We start from the raw sequence: 22,838 nt of genomic DNA on the forward strand, positions 1-22,838 counted from the left end.
GCTGTGTGCCTACAAGTCTTGTCTGCTATTTCAGGAAAAAGATTAAAGACATTTCTCCTAACAGATTCAAATAATTTTGATGGTGATAAGATCTGTTCTCTGAGTGTATTGAACAGACTGTAATTCTGTTCTGTTCCTTCATCAATAATGCTAAATACTTAGTAGGCATACATTCTTGGCACATTTTGCTATGAATGGCAGACGTAAAAATGTATGTAATGGAATGTAAAAATGCATAAAATGTAAAAATGAATGCAATATGTTTTCTACATCAGTTAGAACTTGGACAAACATGGCAAAGTCCAGCACTCGTCTCCCACGATAAAATGGTCAAACTTTATTTACCCAACTAGCAAGATGTGCACATGCAGAACAATCATGTTTTTGTCTGGTGTTTTTAAGGTGGGAACCCTGGCTATAACCAAGGACTATATTTTTGGTCTGAAACATGTAAGCGGTTTAACCTTATTTTATTTTCTGTGTTACTTATTTTAATCCAATGGATTAAAGTTAAACCATTTTAACATTGGAGTTGAGTGCTGGACTTCACCATTTTTGTCTAAGTTCTGACTGTTTCCCTTGGCTGAGGCAGAGTTACCTGTTCCCTGCAATATCCTGGGTAGGGAAGCGTGATTGGATTCTGAGTGGTGAGCTGGCAAACAAACTTTTTTTTTTAATAGATATCTCTACACCAGTACCAATTTATATTTTAAGTGTATTTTAAGGTCTACTTAAAATCTACAGCATATACACAATGTAGAAGTGAAATGAGGTAAAGATTGTAGAGCATTGGAAAGTATATGAAATTCCCTTTAAAGAGAACCAGTTATGTTAAATATACTGTCCAATCTTTTTCCTGCATGTTTTGGAGCAAGAAGAGTTGAGCAGCTTGATATATAGTTTTGTGGGATAAGATTCAGTACAACTTGTAATTTACTTGTTTATATCGCTCCCTATGGTTATGGGCTCCAGTAGATGGTCCTACTAAATGATTACCAGCCCTCCCTGTATAATTGCGTATACAGCGATAACTGTCAAACATTGAGTGAGCCCACCTACTGGACTCCTAAACCCAGAATGAGCAAGGATTTACATGTATAAAACAAGTTATAATGTATCTTTTCTCAAAGACTATATGTTAAACTGTTCAGCTCCTCCTGCTCTATAACATGCTGATGGCAGGTCGGACTGTATTGCTCACAGGTTTCCTCTAATTTAACATCAATTTGTCCTGATAGGTACCAGATTGTCAAATATTCTGGGTTTTTATAGCAATTCCTCGTTGGTTATCTTCTGTCATGTACATGGGATCTCCTGGGCCCCAATACAAAATATGTAGACTTTTGCATTGAAACCATTTATAATACTTGTGTCCTATGTGGCAGAGAGGCCTTGAGCACCTTCAGGTACCATGGCTTTGGTGTGGGAAATGCTACCTTTGCACCTCCTATAGCTACAATCCTGGCTTCTATATTACCGGATATTGGTTTGAAAGGAATTTTATTTTACTACATATATATATATATATATATATATAACATTTCCGTTCAATGTGTTGTAACCATATTGTCCGCTCTTTGGGATTTTAAAGTGACTCTTCAGGCATGCCTTACTAAGGTTAAAGGGGTTTACCAGGGACAATACATTTTCAGGGCGGGCAGAGCACAAGCACTGAGGAATTTCATAAATGCAAAGAAAATGACATTGAGGCGTAAGCAAAGAATTGAACGAGGCAGGCATGCCTCAAACCCGGGACTTCTGACGTATGCCCCGGGTTTGAGGCATCCTATTGGTCTACAGCCTCCTCAATACCCACCCCGTTCATTCTTTGCTTATGCTTCAATGCCAGCACAATTTTATTAGCGTTATTGTTATTCTTCAATGCCCGCAAGCTGCCTGTTCCGATGGTATCTACAGTGATGATGGGGAATACATATATTCAGGGATGATGGGGGTTATAAAATACAGTGATGATGGGGTTTACATATGTTATCTACAGTGACGATCGGGATTACATATATACAGGGATGATGGGGATTACTTTTGCTAGCTGAGGTGCGCGCATAGAAAGCTGATGGGCAGGATGATACACTTAGGCCTCATGCACACGACCGTAGTGTTTTTCTGGTCCGCAAATTCCAGGACCGTGTTCCGTGAAATGTCATCCGCAGTTCATCCGTATGTCCTCCGCAGTTCATCCGTATGTAATCCGCAAAATGCGGATGAAAAATAAAAAGCCTAGGTAAAACATGATGACGACAGAACTCATTCCCGGTCGTCGCCTAGCAACACTTCCGCAAATCCGCAAAACTGCGGATGACACACGGCGGTGTATCCGCAATTTCCACGGGCCCATTGACTTCTATTGGCATGTCCGCACCGCATTTGCGGCCCATAATAGGACATGTCCGTAGTTTCTGCGGCACGGATGTGCGGACATGCGGAGAGCCGTGAAAACACGGATAGTGTGTATGGGCCCATAGAAATGAATGGGTCCGCAATTTACCCGTGGATTTGCGGTTGAATTGCGGACGCAAAAACACGGTCGTGTGCATGAGGCCTAAGGCCTCATGCACACGACCGTGTTTTTGCGTCCGCAATTCCCCCGCAAATCCACGGGAGAATTGCGGACCCATTCTTTTCTATGGGGCCGTGCACACGACCGTAGTTTTTGCGGTCCGTGCACGGCCCGGGAACCCGGACCGCAGAAAGTACGGACATGTCCTATTATGGTCCGGAGTTGCGGTCCGGGCTCATTGAAAACAATGGCCCGGCCATGTGCATGTGCGGGCGGCTTGCGGCTGACAGTCCGCTGACAGTCCGCAGCCGGCCGACACGAAAATCACGGGCGTGCACACGGCTACGGTCGGGCTACGGTCGTGTGCATGAGGCCTAAAGGGGATGGGAGAACTAGTGGGGAGGGAGATGAGTGAAATACAGAGGGAGGAATAATTACTCAAGAACAGCCCTGTGTTACGTTACTCACTGAGGTATAGACACAAAGGTCTGTCTGCATAATAATGCTCATGCACAAGCGTGTGTTGAAGCAAAAAAAGACTAGGATGAAAAGCAGAACTTCCGACCGGCCAGAGGTACGGGGAATTGCAACAAATGTGTTCCGACTTTTGACAATGCATATTAGGAAGTTAACTTAATTTTGACATAGAGTATTAGTACAAAAGTTTTGTATCCCTGGAAAACCCCTTTTAATTTACAGAGTGGGCTATTTATATGGATACACCTAAATAAAATGGGAATGGTTGGTGATATTAACTTCCTGTTTGTGGCACATTAGTATATGGGAGGGAGGAAAGTTTTCAAGCTGGGTGTTGACCATGGCGGCCATTTTGAAGTTGGCCATTTTGTATCCAACTTTAGTTTTTTTCAATGGGAAGAGGGTCATGTGACACATCAAACTTATCGAGAATTTCACAAGAAAAACAATGGCGTTCTTGGTTTTAACATTACTTTATTCTTTCATGAGTTATTTACACGTTTCTGACCACTTATAAAATGTGTTCAAAGTGCTGCCCATTGTGTTGGATTGTCAATGCAACCCTCTTCTCCCACTCTTCACACACTGATAGCAGTGTTTCTATTTCATTGGCAGGTGGTGGGCAGGTGGTGTGCAGGCTTTGTGCTTTAGTGTTTTGTAACCGCAACCTGTGGAAAAGAGGCCTTGGATTGTACTTATTGAGGTGGTTGGGGCCTGTTGGAGGTATGGCGATTCCTCTTCAATGTAAGTAGTTTAAAGGAATGGCTAGTATTGTTCCTGCTGTGTGCTGTCTCGGGGAACACATTCTAAAGGAACCTGGGTTTAACACCGTGAGATTGCTACACCATTAAAACCACTGACAGTTGAAGTGAATAACATTAATTATCTTGTGGGACATATTAGGTAGGAAGCGAACAGTCATTTATTTAAGTTGATGTGTTGGAAGCAGGAAAAATAGGCAAGCGTAAGGATCTGAGGGTCTTTGGGAATGTCAAATTGTGATGGCTAGATGAATGGGTCAGAGCATCTGCAAAACGGCAGGTCTTGTGGGGTGTTCCCGGTATGCAGTGGTTAGTTCTTACAAAAAGCAGCCCAAGGAAGGAAAACCAGTGATACGACATCAGGCTTATGGGTGCCCAAGGCTCAGTAATGCATTTGGGGAGCGAAGGCTAGCCTGTCTGGTCCGATCCTACAGAAGAGCAAAACTTAAAGCTGGATAAGATAGAAAGGTATCAGAACACACAGTGCGTTGCAGCTTGCTGCGTTTGGTCGCTGCGTAGTTACAGACCAGTCAGATTACCCATGCTGACCCCTGTCCACCACCAGAGCTCCTACAATGGTGGCATGTAAGAATAAGAAATGGACCATGGAGCAATGGAAGAAGGTGGCTTGGTCTAATGAATTTTATTTGCTTTCACATCATGTGGACGGGCCGCGTGTGTAGCTAAGGAAGAAATGGCACCAGGATGCACTATGGCAAGTAGGCATGCCAGCAGAGGAACTGTGACGCTCTGAAACCTTGGCTGTTAGCATTTATGTGAATGTTACTTTGACATGTACCACCAACCTAAACAATGTTGCAGGCCAAGTACACCTCTTCATTGCAATGGTATTCCCTAATGCCTTTTTGAGCAGCATAATGCGCTTTGCCACACTTCAAAAAATTGTCATGAGTGGTTTGAGGAACATGACCATAGAGTTCAAGATGTTGATTTGGCCTCCAAATTTCGAGCATATGTTAGATGTACTGGAAAAACAAGTCCATTCCATGGAGGCCCCACCTCGTTACTTACAGGATTTAAAGGATCTTCTGCTAACGTCTTGTTTGCAGACACCACAGGAAACCTTCAGAGGTCTTGTGGAGTCCATTCCTCGATGGATCAGAGCTGTTTTGTCGGCACGAGAGGGACCTACACAATATTAGGCAGGTGGTTTTAATGTTAATTGCTGAATTGTACATATTTTGATAACATATGTTTTGTAATATTTTCAATATAAATGAAAAGTTTTTATATATTTTGTATGTTTAGAAATTTTCTTAAGAAGCCTCTTTTTCCATCATCACGCAGCATGTGGTTTCTCTTTATGTTGGAAAGGTGGAGGTGATAGTGTTGCCAAGTTGTTATAGATATGCCAGAACAACTTTACAATGCCATAGTCATTACTTGAATGATATACCTTGCCATCGAATACTAATAATGAAAAAGTTCTTACTGTTTAGCATTATAGCTTGCTTGGGACTATATTTACCTGTGTTAATGCTTGAAAAGAGACCCCAGGTTGAGTGGGCGACCATTCTGTGCAATGGACAGCATGGATATAAACAGCACCAAGGGGGCTGCAGTGTTGTATAGTAAGAGCATTTTTAGATACAGAATACCAATTTTTTTTTTCTACTCAAAATGAACTATGGAATCCCATTCCCTGATTGTCCAAAAGCTATAACTTCTAAAAAAAGATAGAACAGCTTCCCATTCAGATTAGTTACTAGATTCCCATTTCTCCATCAAGAACATTGGGACAGTTACTTGCAGGAGAGTTTTCGCCTGTCACTGTATGTTCACATTTTCTCAGTACAGTTTAAAGTGTAAAAAGTTAGAAAAGAACCACTGAATGTGAATGGAATGAAAATGATTATGCAAATGTTCTCTCATGCGCTTATGACTTTGATGAATAGACCCTCCCGGCTTTGTAGAGAGATAGAAATGAACACAGTGCCGTGATATGAGGCTGGGCACATATTTGAACATATTATTTAGAATGTTGAAATCTGATAATGATCCAGGTACTTGCCTTCAAGTACCAGCAAAATATTTGTAAGAGGGATTCTTGTAGATGAGAGATTGTATGACTGATGTTGGTGATATATACGCTGACCCTGGAGATTATTTATCATCAGTCTGAATGGTAAAGTGGGACAGAAGAATACAAAGTATTTGGTTCATCTGCTGTACACTTTAATCAATACTCAACATTAATAGCTTAGCAATTCAATTTCTTCATAGCTCCAGTACTATCCTGTATTGACAGGTTAGATAAACAATGGCATTTGAAATGTTTTTCCTTTTCAAATATTTTTGCAGATATTTGATATCTGGTCAGATCATCATCATTTAAAATAATGCTGTATTTTTATGATAGGGCGCACAATATGAATAGTCAGGTTTTTTTTCATATATATAAGACATTCACTTTATCACTGTTACAATATTAATAGTAATCTACCAGCATGATGGCTCAGTGGTCAGCCCAAATTAGAATCCGACCATAGGCACCATCTGCAGGGAGATTGTATGTCCTCCTTATGTTTGCATGGGTTCCTTTCAGGTACAATGGCTTCATTCTACCTTATGTAGACCTATGGGCACATACTATAGTTCTGGATGCAATGGAATCTTGTTAGATTGGACAACCAATAGTTCCAATAGTGAAATTGTGAAAATTAGGTAGTGAGCTAACCATCGGTGTATTGTAAAATTCTATGAACTAATTTTGACAATTCACCCCGGAGAACACATATGATATAGCAGACCAAAACTTTTTGGTGAGACATTAAAACAATCTTCTCACCTTTACTAGACTTACATATATGTAATAGAGTTCACTTTATGGCATTCATCAATCCATCTGTTCTAAGCTCATTGTTCTTTTAGCAAAAACTACTACTACTTTATTTTTACTTCTCATATTACATTTGGCAATGACAGTAGAGTCTGTCGAACTGTAGCATTAGGCAGAACCTAAATATCGTGACTAATGGAAAAACACAATTACTACATCATGACGGCCACCTGTCACAGGTAGCAATAAAGAACATCTAAATCGGACTTTGCGGCAAGAAGCTTATCATGAGGTGTAGATAAAGTGTAAAGAATACGGCTCTGTCAGTCAAAGCTTTGCCATCTCGATCTGTGTTTTTATTTATCTCTTAAGCCTTAGAAAGCAACATTAATGTAATAGCCGGAGGTTTTCACAACTACTGTTTCAACCGAGAGGAAAAGAAATCTCCCCTTCTTTCTCTGCTCAGCTCACTGATGCAGCTGTCAAATGTTATTTTCTTGTTCTCTGTGGCCCATCAGAAATGTGGCTTGTTTCTGTCAGCTACAATGAGTTTTAGGAGTGTAAATCAAATCTCCTAAGATCTCCTGCTGGCTGCGCTACCCTAGTTGTGAGCAATGACTTAGAAAAAAATGTTATCATCATTGATGTTCAAAGTTTATCCTTTACTCTAGAGCAGAGACGGGTAATATTTAGGGCTTCAGCTGTTGCTGAACTAAATCACTCATGATGCTCAACCAGCAATCTCAAGTGTCGAGGGTTGCCAGTGCATATAGAGTTTTCAGTCTGCTGCGCATTAGGAAGTAGTGAAAGGGGAAACTGTTTAAGTCCTCCTACACATTCCTTTATTGCAGTTTTTTTTTTTTCAAGCATTTTTCGCTGGCGTTTTTTATGTTGTAACATTTTGAACATGAGTTTTTTCTGGTGTTTTTAAATTTAGAGAAGTCTATGAGAAAAATACCATACTCCGAACATTCTGCATTGTGAAAAAAAATGCTGCTGATAGCCCAAAAATGCTTTGTATGTAGCCTTTTCAGTCATTTACAATAGACTTTAAATAACATCTGGCCACACTGTTCTTACCAAAAAAAACAAAAAAAAAAACGCAGTGAAAACAGTATGTGAATCCAGCCTATTATGTATTTTGCTGCTATGTACATGTAATAATACACTATATGGACAAAAGTATTGGAACACACCTCGTAATAATTGATTCAGGTGTTTCATTCAGTCCCATTGCCACAGGTGTATAAAATCAAGCACCTCGCCATGCAGTCGCCTGTACAAACATTTGTGAAAGAAATTGATCACTAATTTTGATCGTGGTACTGTAAAATGCATTGGTGTCTCAATACTTTTGTCCATATAGTGTATGTACTATGTATATTTCTATTTTCCTTCTTAGCCTCATACAACATTTCATCCAAGATAACCTAGTTGCAATATGTAATAATTTTATGAGAATCTGTTCAAACTGCATACAGACTGGGAGTTGAAGGGATAGAAATGGCAATATATAAACTCAGTATAAATTTTAGAGTAACTTTGTAAAGTATTGTTTCCTCGCAGTAATTTAGCAATTATCTGCTTGTAAAAGCACCCCCTGGTGTTCAAATGTATAGGTCTCTGTACTTCATTCTAGAGAATGTCAGATGTGCATGCATAGTACAATACAGTTAAAGAAACAGGAAAATCTTTAAGGCTAGACATGCCTTAAGGGGGTTTTACACAGGACGATTATCGGGCAGAAGAGCGTTAATATAACGCTCATTGACGATAATTGCCCCGTGTAAAAAGGGGAACGATCAGCACAGGGGAGTCTGTTATTTTTCTTGAACAGCACAACACTAATCCATGTACTATATCTGCTATTGCATCTCAGCCCCATTCACGTAAATCCAGTTTATGAACAGACATGGCACTGTTTCTTAAACAAAACCTGTGCCTTTTCCTAATCTTGCACAACCCCTTCAAACCTTGAATACAAGACAGAACGTCTCCTGCTGACCCATCCCAAGGCTTTCCCTGGCCCAAAATGGCCAAGTTTAAAGTGACCTAAAATGTTACTGTTCTCATATTTTATTATAAAAAAAAGAATAACTAAGTTTGATATTATGACAGACCTCAGGGGCACACGGGGGACTGGGTTGCACATCACTGTACCTATTCAACATTACTAGTAATTCCGCCTTACCAGATGAAAAAAAAAATGGTGATTATATTTGCCCGTATTATTTTATTATTACTTTTCTGTCCATGTGTGTTTTATTCTACGACTATGAGTTTTTGATTTTGTAAATGTAGCATTTGTTTACTGTCCTCCCATGCAGCCAATGTTACATTTCTCTAGTTCACAATACATTCTTTTTTTCACCGTTTCAGCTAGAGATATATCACATTAAATATCCTATCGCTGACATGAACAAATACACCTTGCTTTCAAGCCCAAAAAAGCAGCCTTTCGTTATCTGTGGTGCTCTTGTTCTGGATGAAATGAATAGCCTCTTTGCAGCCTACAGACAGAGGAGCCCCCTATGAGCTACACAAAAGCTGGAACCATTTTCTCCACTGCATTTATGTTGAAAAATCTCCCTCTAAGCTTTCACAGTTTCACAAAAAGGGAATTGAGTTGGATGTAGGGAGGGGACCCAGTCACCCCGGGCATGATGCCGGCTTTTATTTGCAACAAGAGGTGAAAGGTTCCCTCGAGCACAAAGACGCTCTTTTTTGCTTGGACAATTCTATCCCTGTGAGGAACAGATATGCTAACAGTCTCAGCAAAGCAAACTTGAAAAGAAAACATTACCCGGTCCAAATAATTTAAAATAAGCTGTAGATTTACTAATGAAGACAGATGCGTACACATCCAGAGCCGATTAATCGAAGTTATCCACTCCTTTTTTAAAACATCAATGTTTACAGTTGTGTTTTCTTTACCGAATGTAGCTAGAGATTTCCATTACGTGATTGGAAGAACACTTCTTTAGATTTCAGTAGCTAAGCTTCTGTTAATACACTTATAATGATTAATCACGGGAAAAAGGCTTTATGTTCTACTGACTAGTTGTGTAGAAATGTTTAAGTCCTTCTTTCAAAGAACATATGAAATGTTAAATACTTTTGTGTCAAAAAAGACAAAAGTATAATAGGTATGATACCTTTATTGGCTAACCATAAAAGTTCTATATGCAAGCTTTCAGAGCACAGAGGCCCCTTCTTCTTCTTCTTCGGAAGAAGGGGCCTCTGTGCTCTGAAAGCTTGCATATAGAACTTTTATGGTTAGCCAATAAAGGTATCATACCTATTATACTTTTGTCTTTTTTGACACAAAAGTATTTAACATTTCATATTGTCTCTGGCTAACACGGTACTACACAATTTTTTACTGTACTTTTCAAAGAACATAAAACAGAATAACATGCATAGGAGAAGTAGCACCAACAACTGTTCAGATTGCCTTTAGTTTAAATAATACATAAAGTTACCTCCATCTGAAAGCATAGAAATGACATATAACTCAGAACCTATAGGTAATTTTTACCTGCTTTTTATTTTCCCCTGTGCCTGTACTTTGGCAGCTGTTTACCACAGTTCTCTTAGGGCAGAGCTGTGATCTGTGACTTCAGTTTAATTACAGTATCTGAGTCTGAGGTAGTCTGAGATCCACCTCCTGCCTCATCATTGGTTCAGGCTGTTGCTCTCTCCTACCCAACTGCAGCTCGCCCTCCTCAGATTGGCTACTTTGTGTAAACACAAGTCCAGGAAGTCCGTTCATGGAGAGCTGATTTCTAGTACAGCAGGACATAATGATTATAAAGCACAGGGTACTAAACCTCCAGTGAAAAAGGATTATCAAGTAATTGGCACATAAATATTATAGCAAATGAGACTTGAGTAAGTGAGTAAAGGGCCATTTACACGCGTCAATGGTCAGACGAACGAGTGTTCGTCGGCTGATGTATATATATATATTTTTATACCCTGAAAATCATTGTCAGCAGCCCATCTCCCTCATTAAGCAGTGGATGTTCTGAAAGCAACTGTATGGGGACTGAACCAATGTATTAGCGCTTGCGATGCTCTGGCCAGGTAAACTCCGGCTTTGTAGCTCCTGACATTACTGTCCATATGTGAACAGTGACGTCAGGAGCTTCCCGGGCACAGCGCTTCAGGTGCCACTTTACCCGGGGTGTTTAGTCAACATATCCTACTATATGCCTATACGTTGCAGCCTGCAGGCAAAAAAGTGATGTGAAAGGGTCCTAAGTATATATATTTTTTTTGCATTCATTTAGATAAGCATATATTTATGAATTCTAGGTTATCCAAGGGAGCAATTTAGTTTATTTATCTCTGACCCCTGAAACTTAAATTCTACAATATCTGAGTACTGTATAGACTGATTGTTAACATAAACATAAATAGGGTAAATCGGGAAAAAAGGGTGATAATGATATCTTCTTCATCCAAGTCTATTCTTCGATCACAATCCAAAGCTAAAAAAAAGTACACAGGCTTCCCTATGATGTGGAAATCAATGGCTCAAAATATATTAGACTGAAATTTATACGAGTCCAAACAGACTCTCAGGCCAGACCCCATTATTCAGTATCCTAATTAGGATATTTCACCGATATATATCGAGAGAGGAGAAGAAAACACACAGACGCTTCTGATATGCTCAAAATACTTCTCTGAAGGATTTATTTCCAAGTTCAAACTGTAATACTGAAATTCAGAAGGGGTGTAGGCTTGAGGTTAACCAATCAGAGACAATGTGACAATATTTGTTATTCAGTACAAAGCATACAATAAAATACATCCCAGATACATCATTATAATTCTTCACACATTAGGTTTGCAGGTGGCCTTATCTCTCTTGGACAGAATATTCTCGTGGAGATGGGGGAGACTCTCTTCACACACATATTTTGGCCCTCCCTTCTCACTCCCTGTTCTTTCTCTACAAACTTTGTATGGGAGCCAAGGTCAAAGATAAAACATACGAAATCAACATTACTTGTATTAAAGGAACAATGACTTTCCTATTCACTACAAAAGAACCAAGATGGGAACTCCAGACAAGATGGCTGCTGCACAAAAGTAAATCATTTAAACACTATTATAATCACTTTCACATAATACATATTTTAGTAATCCGGCATCCTGCTTGATAATTCACAATGTAATTTCATACAGAGAATATAAGCAAATAAACCATCCTTCACACCTAAATTGCCCTAAAGGCATACCTTTTGTGTTACTCTTTCCCTCAATTCAGTGCAATAGCACTATGTTTGGTAAAGCATAGTCCGTCTTTTCTGATTGAGTCGTAGTTTACTGCAGCAAAGCTGTCCCCATTGCTACGGTTGTAGTAATTCTTATCTTGACTCTGATAACTTGTTGCAGCGTGATATAACACAACAAAAACCATTACGAAAGTCAAGTTAATGTTTCTTGACACTGTGTATTTAATGCGTTTAAAAGTCAAGATAAAGATGGCTACATCTGTATGTTTGCAATGTAGACCAGGCAGGAACAAATCCACCCCGTTAGCTAAGCTTGGACACTAGTGACGGTCTATCCAAACAAGCTGAGAACCAAGCAGGGAAGGATCCCTGTTTTTCCTGCTAGATTTTTCAAAGACTAGTTGAGGAGCCTGCAGAATATTCATCTTTATCAAACTGATGAAAAAGTGTTGAAAAAGAACCCAACAGTATTTATCAGTAAACCATTTCTGTTTCTTTGCCAATGTGATAATGGTGATGGAGTCCAAGGATTTAAATATATTGGGGCAGACTTACTACGGTGTTTGGGCCTAGAAAGTGTTTAAAAATGTGCCAAACTTTGGCACAAATTGGTGTCGTTTGGCACAGGTTGAAGTTATTTTGATATTTGCATCTCATTAGACACTTTTTAAATGTGTTCCAATGGAGGGTGTGGCTTGTTGGAAAGGAGGATTGGCTTAAAATTCACCAATGTGCGACACAAATGGGCCAAAAACGGGCTCAAAATTCTGGGACAAAATAAGCCAGATGAAAGGTGGTATAAGGAAAATAAAAGTGTCTTTTCAAGTCATGCAAGATGTGTCAACATTATCATGCAGCATGCATCACTGTGATAAATTTGCCGCATTTCATGCATGCCTGGTCTAAGATTACACTGTCTTACTAATAGACAGCATTAGTCAATATGGCTCATTGTTGTTTGCAAAATAAAGGTGGGAATTTCAAGGATATTCTACATTTAATTACATCTAAACCTATAAATGGAGGATTGAAGAACATTTGAAGAACTGCTTTCTTAAACATTATCATCTGTTTAAAGAAAAGTTCAGAAACCCCAGTGTTAGATACAACAGCGTCTGCAAATGTGCCATCCATTGTTCATTGCCTGTGTTGAGGGGTCATTCAGTGTAGCAAGCAGTTCTAGAATGGTTTTAGAAGAAGCATAGTATTCAAACTGATGTATTTAAACAGTACTCTCAGTAGACATTGCCATACTCTTCAACGGTATTTATGCTGCTGGTTTGGCATGGGAAGATCTGATCTCTAGTATGCTATAAAGATCAAAAATTAATCTCCAGAAACTGACGTTTTAAAAAGCCAACAGGCTTCCCACATTCTAGTATGTTGAAGATTGAATTGATAATGACTTGAAGATGCCTATTGTGAAGGGTTCATTTATGGACAACTAATCAAGATTGTTGTCAATTTGAGACAGAGGAAAAACGAGTCATGTCTTGATAATTTCCCACAGTTAAAACACATTCTAATTATTGATTTACTGAAACATGAAATCACCTGGTGTCATGTTAAATATGACCTATCACCTCTCCTGATATATCTGTTTTAGTAGATACTTGAACTCCCCATAAAATTAAGATTCTTTTTTTTTTTTTTAGAACTCTGCATTGTACAGTACCTCTGTTGTTCCTCCTGCGAATGTATGAATAAATTGACAACTGGGTTCTATCAGTTGGGGTTGAGTCTGACACTGTCCAATCAGTGTTCTCAGTCTCCAACTGTATAGGAACACGTCCCATTGATGAGGAAAATGGTAACATCCAGTTGTCAGTGTATACATACATTTCTAGGAGGGATAGCACATCAGAGTTCTAAGAAAAGATGCCCCAGCTTTGTGATTTTATGGGGATTACAAATATTTAGATACAGACATGACCAGAGAGATTTGAAAATACTGCACTGATTAAAGCAAAACTTTCTACTCCTGTCACAATACTATAAAAACTCACTATTGGCAAGATACATTGTTTAGTAAGGAATGTTGTTAAATACATCAAATATGTTCCCTAGCGTAATGTTATTAAAGCTCAATCTTTCCTAAATAAAAATGCAGATAACAAACTACTCAGTGATAACATTGGAACCAATATTTTATTCTACAATGAATAAGTTTCTTTAAATATTAGAGATAAAATTATGTTTATATTACAAACTTTGGCCCATTGTCAAACTTTAGATGTATCCCCCTAGAACCTTTTTATTTTATTTTTTACTAATAAAAGAAAGCACATGTATCTAGATATGCGATTATGATTTTTAAGTCAATAAGATTCTTATTGAAGTTTTACGTAAACACACAACAAGTGCAGTCGTGTAAAGTCTAAGGGCCTGTTCACATCAGCGTTGAGGAACCCATGAACGGAAAGGCAAACGAAAACCAAAGTCGTTGACGACTGCGCTATTGTTAACGCTAAAAAAATGTAAACCTTACAGAACGGGGAGACAAATGGAAACCAGTTGCAACAGAATCATTACTATTGAAATCAATGGTAATGCAAACAGAAGCTTTGGTTTCGTTTGCTTTTCCATTCATGGGTTCCTCTGACGGAAAGCTGCAACGGAAACCAACGCTGATGTGAACACAGCCTTACAGTACTGGTACCTTGTAATACATGACGTACATCAACAACATCATAGCTATTCTATATTCTTCCAGAATACATATATAAAATATACGATGTAGAGATCAAACATGACATTATAGTGAAGTGAGATTCCTAATGACCTATGACATGGTGTCAACGGGCCTTATTAGAACAGAATAATGTATACTAGAAGAAAATAAAATAAAGAAAGAAAACATAAAAGGTAAGTAAAAGAAATAAAAAGTACATTCTGACGATATTTACTATAAGTAACATACAAAGATACAGTATGTTGGTTAAGCTGAGATACAGTTTTGCAGATGTTCCAGTTAGCTGCGCCAACTGAGTTGAGGGTATTTATGATGTTTATAGCAATCATCTATTCCTAGAAGCAAGTGCTATTGATTATGGAATTGATTTCCCCCAAAAGTAGGGATAGCCAAGCTCTTGCGTCTATACTTTTAATGTTCTAAGTTTCCATTTATTTCCATGTATTTAAATTTAATTTACATAAAACAGGCAAAACCTACACTTTTTGTTCAGTCATCTAATTTAAGAATTATTATATTAGGAGCTATACATATGTTACTATGATACTTTGTCATCATAATTGTTAGGAAATAGTTGTCTGTACCTCGAAATTTAATATCTTAATAATTCTATATAAACTTGAACAAAATCTCCTGTAGAAGGAGACATTGGTTTAAGCGCTAGTCTTTATAAATTTATAATAATTTTCATAAAACGATCACTTGTGTTGAACAGTCCCTGTATTTATATATATATATATATATATATATATATATATATACACATACATACATACATACATACATACATATATATGTATATATACATACATATATATATATATATGTATATATTATATGAGACAAAAAAATTTGATCAGCACATTCCAACAAAATCAAACAAAACGTGTATGCAGGAAGGGCTGCGTAGTCGACTACGGTATTCGTCCAGTCATAATGACGGAACCCTTGCACAATGGAGACAAACGGAAACCATTGGCACATGATCCGTCACCATTTTAATCAATTGTGATGAAAGCGGAAACCTATGGTTTGAATTTGTGTCAATCAGGGCTCCGTTCCGATGGAAATCTCTGACGGAACGGAGCCCTGACGCAGATGTGAACATAGCCTAAGACTGCAAACAATTCAATAGCCAAAAAATGACAATAGCGCTCTGCGAACACTAATGCCACCTAACCTAAACACTATAAATAAATATGCATTGCTGCTGAATCTACTTACAATAGTGAGGTTCTTAGCGCACATTTTGATCAAATTGCGTGAACTCACATGTCACGACAAGGCAAACTCTAAGGTGGGTCCCTACGCTGCTCGTATCCCCGGAACTGGGACTAAGCCTACATATACCTGGGGATGGAAGGAACCAGCATTAAACTAATTAAAATCACCCAGGGCAGAATTGGAGGAGTGCAAGAACAACAATGGAGGCAGTCAACCCCAGATATATGCAATATATAAGAGACCATAAAATTTGATCAGCACACTCCAACAAAACGTGTATACTGGTGCAAGGAAGCCTGAGACTGCAAATAATACAATATCCAAAAATGGCGACAGCACTCTGCGAACACTAATGCCATCTAAGGTCGCCTTGTCGTGACAGGTGGGCTCACACAATTTGATCAAAAGGTGCGCTAAGAACCTCACTCTTGTAAGTTGATTCAGCAGCAATGCATATTTATATATAGTGTTTAGGTGACACTAGCTTTCGCAGAGTGCTGTCGCCATTTTTGAATTATATATATATATATATATATATATATATATATATATATTAAACATTTTTAGTGGTTTGGTAATTAACAAAGCTTAATAAAAACATATTGGCAAATCATTAGCTCAGCAACCAAATATTACTTACGCAATTAAATTCCTTTAAACTGTCATGCAATAATTCAAAAAGTTTTTGTTTAATTGATTTAATTCTTCAATTACGCACAACACTTTTTGGGACATGCATATAATCATGTTGAATGCCCCGTCTTCTGCCATTACATATTCTACTCTCTCTATTGTTTATAAAACTAAACCAGGGACTCCATCTTTTCTGTAGTCTCTCCCTTCTATCAAATCGAAAGGCCTCTATATTCTCACTATCATCCTTGCATACTATCTAATATTGTTTACTGTTTTTCCATTTTTTTTGCTAAATACACCTTCATGATGTACTAAAGTAGTATATGTTTAGCCAAAAGCTAAACGTGTTGGCTTAATCTTATCCTTAAAGGCTATGTACACCTTTTTGAATTTTTTTTAAATAAAAAAAATGGGTATCAGGGTGTTTGGTGCAACTTACCAATGACTTTTTTATTAAAAATTATGTTTACTTTTTGAGATACAGCTGCTGTGCATCATGTATACAGAGCAGCTGTATCTAGCACTGAAATCTGTATCCGTCAGGTGAGCGGCACTAACGGGTTCAGTAACAGCGGGTGCTGTGTGTCTGACATGCAGGATCCGCCTGTTATCAATGACATCTAAGTTATGAACTTGTGATGTGATTGATAACAGCTCGATCGACATGCAACATCTGATGACACTGAACTCATCAGTCCCGCTCAACTGACGGATTCAGAGTTAAGCACAAGATACAGCTGCTCTGTACACAGGATACAAAGGTGTATTTCAAAAAGTGGAAAGATTTTTTAATAAAATGTATTTAGAAAGTTGCACTAAACACTGAGACATTTTTATCATGAAAAAAAACCACAACATAGCCTTTAAATATATTCCAGATTACATCTGCAATTTTACTTAAAAATTCTTGCACCACTGGAAACGCCCCCACATGTGTAACATAGTACCTATTTCACCTCACCCCTTAATGCACTTATTCACATAACCTGGGAATATGTTACGTAGTTTTTGAGGAGTCAAATAGGCTCTATGTAATACCTTTTAAAGATGTCGATCTATTATGTTCATACACCATAAAGCCGGGCTCCCATCGGTTGGATACGCTGCGTAAAAATCATGCAGCGTATTTTACCTGGAACCCGCAGTACATGCTGTCCAAAAAATCGCACCACATTGTGTGGTGGTTGTTCGAGCGGAATTTACGCAGCAGAAAAAACTTTCATACTTACCCCCTCCCACTTCTCTGCACGTAGTCCGGCCTCCAGGGATGACGTTGCAGGCCATGTGACGCTGCAGCCTGTGACTGGCTGCAGCGGTCACATGGGATCAACCGTCATCCCAGGATGCCGGACTGCAGGAAGAAGGGGGGCGTTCTGGGAAAGTATGATTTTTTTCAGTAGTTATTTTTGCGACGTAATCTTTGTGAATACGCCACAAAAGTCGCAATACTTTCTGTTGCGGGTTATGCATTCCCATTGAACTCAATGGGTAAAACCTGCAACGGAAAACCGACAAAGGCAGCATAAATTGACATGCTGCGGAATTTAATTCCGCACCGCAGGTCAATTTATTAACGTTTACACTGCATTTTTTTTCCGCAGTGTGGGCATGAGATTTTCTGAATTTCATCTACTTTGCTGCTACTGTAAATGCTGCAGAATTTCTGCACAGAATGCTTGTTGAGGAAACGCTAAGTGGGAACCCGGCCTAATAGGGCATATGGATAGGGTTTTTCTTTATGATACAACCCCCTTAAATGTACAGTATATAGACTTCTGTTACTTATCAATTTGTATATAAATGCGTAGCTCTAAATTTAGCCTATGACAGCGTATATAGTGAAAATGTGAAGATACTAATAATGATTTCATTTAACATTTTTTTCAGGCATTGTGCAAGACTTTCAACATATAAAAAAGCCAATATTATGGAGCAGACCTTTGAAACAATTGAACAGAATTTACAAAAGAGTTGCCATACATAGCTAAAATGTGGTCATGTTTTATGGGAACTTTGAATGGACATGAATTGAATTTTATAAAGGATATAATTTAAGAAAATTAATTGAAACAATTGGGGGATAACAGCCCCCATTATTGGTTTCTTTTTTTTCTGCTTGTGTTTTTTTTTTTTTTTTTTGATACCTTAGTTTTTGGGAGAGGGCATGGCCAAACCTTTTTTTAGTCTACAGAAATTTCTAAGGCGGGCCCAGTTTTTTCTCTTTTTTCTCACTATTGCTTACTTAATGGCTGGAAGTCTTCTACTTTTACAAAGATCTTACTTGGTGATCCAGCAAAATAACCGAGGAACTTCTAGTGTGCAGGGCTCTGGAATTGATGGTTTGGTGCCTCTTGATCGGTATCTGGAACAAAGAATGTTTCGACCCTCATACTGGAATACAAAGGAATTAGCAGGTGGAAATATTCAGGGGAAACCGCAAACTAATGCTTTACTTGACCAGCCAGTTTGGCTGATTTCACGAAATTCAGAGTTCAGGCAGCTGAGAAGAAGATGGTTTCATAATTTTGTAAAGGATCAAGAAACTGGTCAGGACCCTGCATCAAAACTACAGAAGCACACACCTGTAAATAAAGGTAAGTCAAATATGTTTATTTTAGCACAGGGGCGGAAATATCAACGGTGCAGCTTGTTCGGCTGCACAGGGCCCAGAAGGGGTGGGGGCCCGCTCAGCTGCCCTAAACGATGTGCACATGGATTGGCACATAGATCGGTACGGCCATGCGGCAGACGGAGGGGGTCCCCTTAGCTCCCTGTGCACTTTCGGCAACTCCCAGATCGGGCCCCCCTCCTTCACATATGTTATTGATGCCATCGATAACATATGTTAAGAAAGGGGAACCGATCTGTGAGTTGCCGAAAGTGCACAGGTTGGGAGGGGGCGCCCTCCATCTCCCGCGCGGCCGCGCCGGTCTATTACTTAGAAAACTTATTAACAGGGGAGAGGCCTGGTGAGGCTTGCTCTGTCTGGTGATCTTCGTCACCTAGTAACCAGCATCACTGTACTGTAGTGCAACATCTGACAGTGACTCTCACTAGGTGACCAAGATCATCAGATAGAGCGTGCCGCACATAGCAAGAGGCATCGCTATCTTCGGACCAGTTATTGATCCGGGATAGCGGCGCTACTGAAATTAAGCCTAATACTGGTTGGCAAATAATGGAATTGTACAGATTATGGTTTACATTAAAGATGGAAAATGTTCGGAAATTATTCGTTTTGGACTGATTTTGTAACATGACAAAAACCTGGCATTTTAACAGGAGTGTGTAGACTTTTTACATCCACTGTGTGTATGTGTATGTATGTATATGTGTGTGTATATATATATATATAAATATATATAATGTCATTACTTATAATATTTTCAAATTCACACTAAAACAAAGCATTAGACTGGGTCCCCTATTTAGTTTAGGTTATTCTGATCTATAATACTGTATGTATAGTCTACGGTGTGGCTATGGCGACGGTTTGGGTTGACGCAAACTGTGTATGTTTGTTTTTATTAAATTTTTTCTTTATTTGTATTTTTCCTATTATATGTACTTTTATTTTGGAATCGTTTTGTTTATACATATTATGTTCCCCAAGATGTCATAAAAGATCTCTGTGGGGCCAGTCTGCCCACCCAGTAATTGATCCAACCTCCACCTATCTGCTGTCTACTGGCTGTGAGATTTTCTTATTTATTCATAATAACATTTTGTCTTTCCTCTCTTAGATGAAAAGACAGGTTAAATGTATGATTTTGGATCAAATACACATTCAGCTACGGGTTGCTGTTGGTCCTTTTCCAACTGAGCTTTCTACTTTGTCTTTTTTTGTTTTGAAATTATGTCTTGTGGCCATTTTCCAAAGTTAGCTGTGATACACAAGAACACTTTTTTTTCCTCTAACTCTTCATTGTTTAATTCCTGGTCAATGAATGCAAAAGCTATTCTTTTTTTAATAGTAAAAAATAATGTTTATCTTTTAATTAAATGAGATTTTTGTCATTGCCAACTACAATGCGGAGTAATCCTATAACCTTGTTTTATGTCCTTATTTGTTAGGGTATGTTCCGACAGGTTGGATACATTGCAATGCAAAATCTGTAGCGAGATCTCTGAAATTCGCAGTTAAATCAGTCACAAAAATCTACAGCAAATAGTGCATAGGTGCAGAAACGCAATGTAACTGCGGCTTTAATTGCAAAACACAGCTTGCAAAATTTTCAAAAGGTTTTATTTTCACCCATACAAGGATATGGGGGAAAAAAACGCAGCATCTCTGCTCAGAGTCCACAGTAGAAATTGACATGCTGTGGATTTTAGCTGCATTGTGTGGATGAGACTTTATTATTTTGTTAAATCTCATCCACTCTGCTGCTACTGTAAATTCTGCGGATTTTCCGCAAATTAATCCCCCCTTGCAGAAAATCTGCAGCGTATCTGGCCCCTGGGAACATACCCTTATAGTATATCTTTACCAGCTCATGCACATGGCTGTATTATGGCTACGTGCATAAGTTGTATATTTAGTGTCAAGGATGGATTCAGTTGCTGTCCTGGGAGATCAGGAAAACCTTTCCCCTATAAAAAGCCAAACTATTTCCATCTTTGGTACTAAATATACCGTACAGCTCATGCAACCATGTGTATAAGATATAAAGGAAAATTTCACCAAATCCATTAATAAGCGACCCAAGTGATATTTGTTATTTGAATAAACTACTTCAACAAAACCATTAGTAACATTTAAGACTGGGTTCACACGAGCATGTTCGGTCCGTAAAGGACGGAACGTATTTTGGCCGCAAGTCCCGGACCGAACACACTGCAGGGAGCCGGGCTCCTAGCATCATAGTTATGTACGACACTAGGAGTCGCTGCCTCTCCGTGGAACTACTGTCCCGTACTGAAATCATGATTACAGTACGGGACAGTTGTCCTGCAGCGAGGCAGTGACTCCTAGTGTCGTAGATAACTATGATGCTAGGAGCCCGGCTCCCTGCAGTGTGTACGGTCCGGGACTTGCGGCCGAAATACGTTCCGTCCTTTTGGACCGAACATACTCGTGTGAATCCAGCCTAAGGGCACGTTCAGACGTGGCAGAGTTTTTCCGCTGCAAATGTTGGTGCAGATTTGGGGCAATTACGCAATGAATCTGCACCAACATTTGCATATTTGACAGGGAATTCAGACTTTGCAGAAAACACAGCGGACTTGCCTTAGATTTCAATTTTTGCATTGCAAAGGCTGAAATACGCAGTGAAATTCCGCTTCTTCTCCGCACCGCAGCCTATGGTCCACAGCGGAGTTTTCCGCAACGTCTGAACACAGTTTCCTAAAAATGTATAGAAACAAATGTAAAAACCGGCCGCTGGAGCATTCCACTGCGGACTGTCCACAGCAATTCCACCACGTGGGAATGTGCCCTAAGTGTGTGTTTGGCACAGAAATATTACTAGATAAGGTGAAATGTACAAAAGTTTAAGTTTTTCTCTACATTTCGCTCCTGGAATAGTATAATTTTTTTCTATTGTATTCAATAGAAAATGTGCAATTTGACACAATTATGTGATTTGTACCACTAAAAAAATCTCAAGGTCTATTGTAATAGTCCATTTTAGCATTTTAGAATATTGCAATAATTGTATACTAAAATAGATACCATGGGTCATGGAACAGTTTATGCACCTTTAGGCCGGGTTCCCACGTGATGGATACGCTGCGTAAAAACCATGCAGCGTATCCAACCTGGAACCTGCAGTACATTCCGTCCGAAAACTGTACCGCGGTTTTTCAAATGGAATATCCGCTGCGGATTAAAGCCGTTCAAACTTACCCCCTCCATCCTCTGATGTCCGCTCCGGCCTCCCTTGATGACGTTGCAGGCCATGTGGCACTGCAGTCTATGATTGGCTGCAGTGGTCACATAGGATGCAACGTCATCCCGGGAGGCCGGACTGCAGGAAGAAGGGTGGCGTAATGGGTAAGTATGATTGTTTTTTTCCCCCGTATTTGCGATTTTTGCTGTGTAATTGCTGCGAATACACCGCAAAAGTCACAACACTTGGCTTTCTGTTGCGGGTTTTGCATCCCCATTGAATTCAATGGGGAACACATGCAATAGAAAATCAACAAAAACGCAGCATAAATTGACATGCTGCGGAATTAAATTCCGCACCGCAGGTCAATTTATTAAAGTTTACGCTGCATTTTTTTTCTGCAGCGTGGACATGAGATTTTTTAAATCCGGTCTAAGGCTTCCTTCATACACATTTTTTGGGTTAATTTCAAACTGCATAAAAAAACACTTTTTTTATGGCATTTTGGTGGTGTTTTTCATTTAGTCTAATTTCGTACATTCTTTTTTCCAGTGTTCTTGAAGTCCTATAGAGAAGCTTATAGGAAAAATGTGGGACAAAACGCCACATACAGAGCATCCTGCGTTTTGAAAAAAAGCATCACTGACCATAAC

The 22,838-nt window shown here is 39.0% G+C and overlaps 1 protein-coding gene across 1 annotated transcript in view; it reads left to right on the forward strand.

Moving 5' to 3' along the window:
• Nucleotides 1–22,838, forward strand: part of LOC142743460 (sialate:O-sulfotransferase 1-like) — a 159,127-nt gene that overhangs the window by 41,192 nt on the left and 95,097 nt on the right. The window contains exon 2 of the mRNA XM_075854242.1: nt 18,242–18,948. Coding sequence (XP_075710357.1) covers nt 18,519–18,948 — 430 coding nt within the window. The 5' untranslated portion in view covers nt 18,242–18,518. The remainder of the gene's footprint in view (nt 1–18,241; nt 18,949–22,838) is intronic.

Source organism: Rhinoderma darwinii, chromosome 2 (assembly GCF_050947455.1).
Source record: "Rhinoderma darwinii isolate aRhiDar2 chromosome 2, aRhiDar2.hap1, whole genome shotgun sequence".
Classification (NCBI taxonomy): Eukaryota; Metazoa; Chordata; class Amphibia; order Anura; family Rhinodermatidae; genus Rhinoderma; species Rhinoderma darwinii.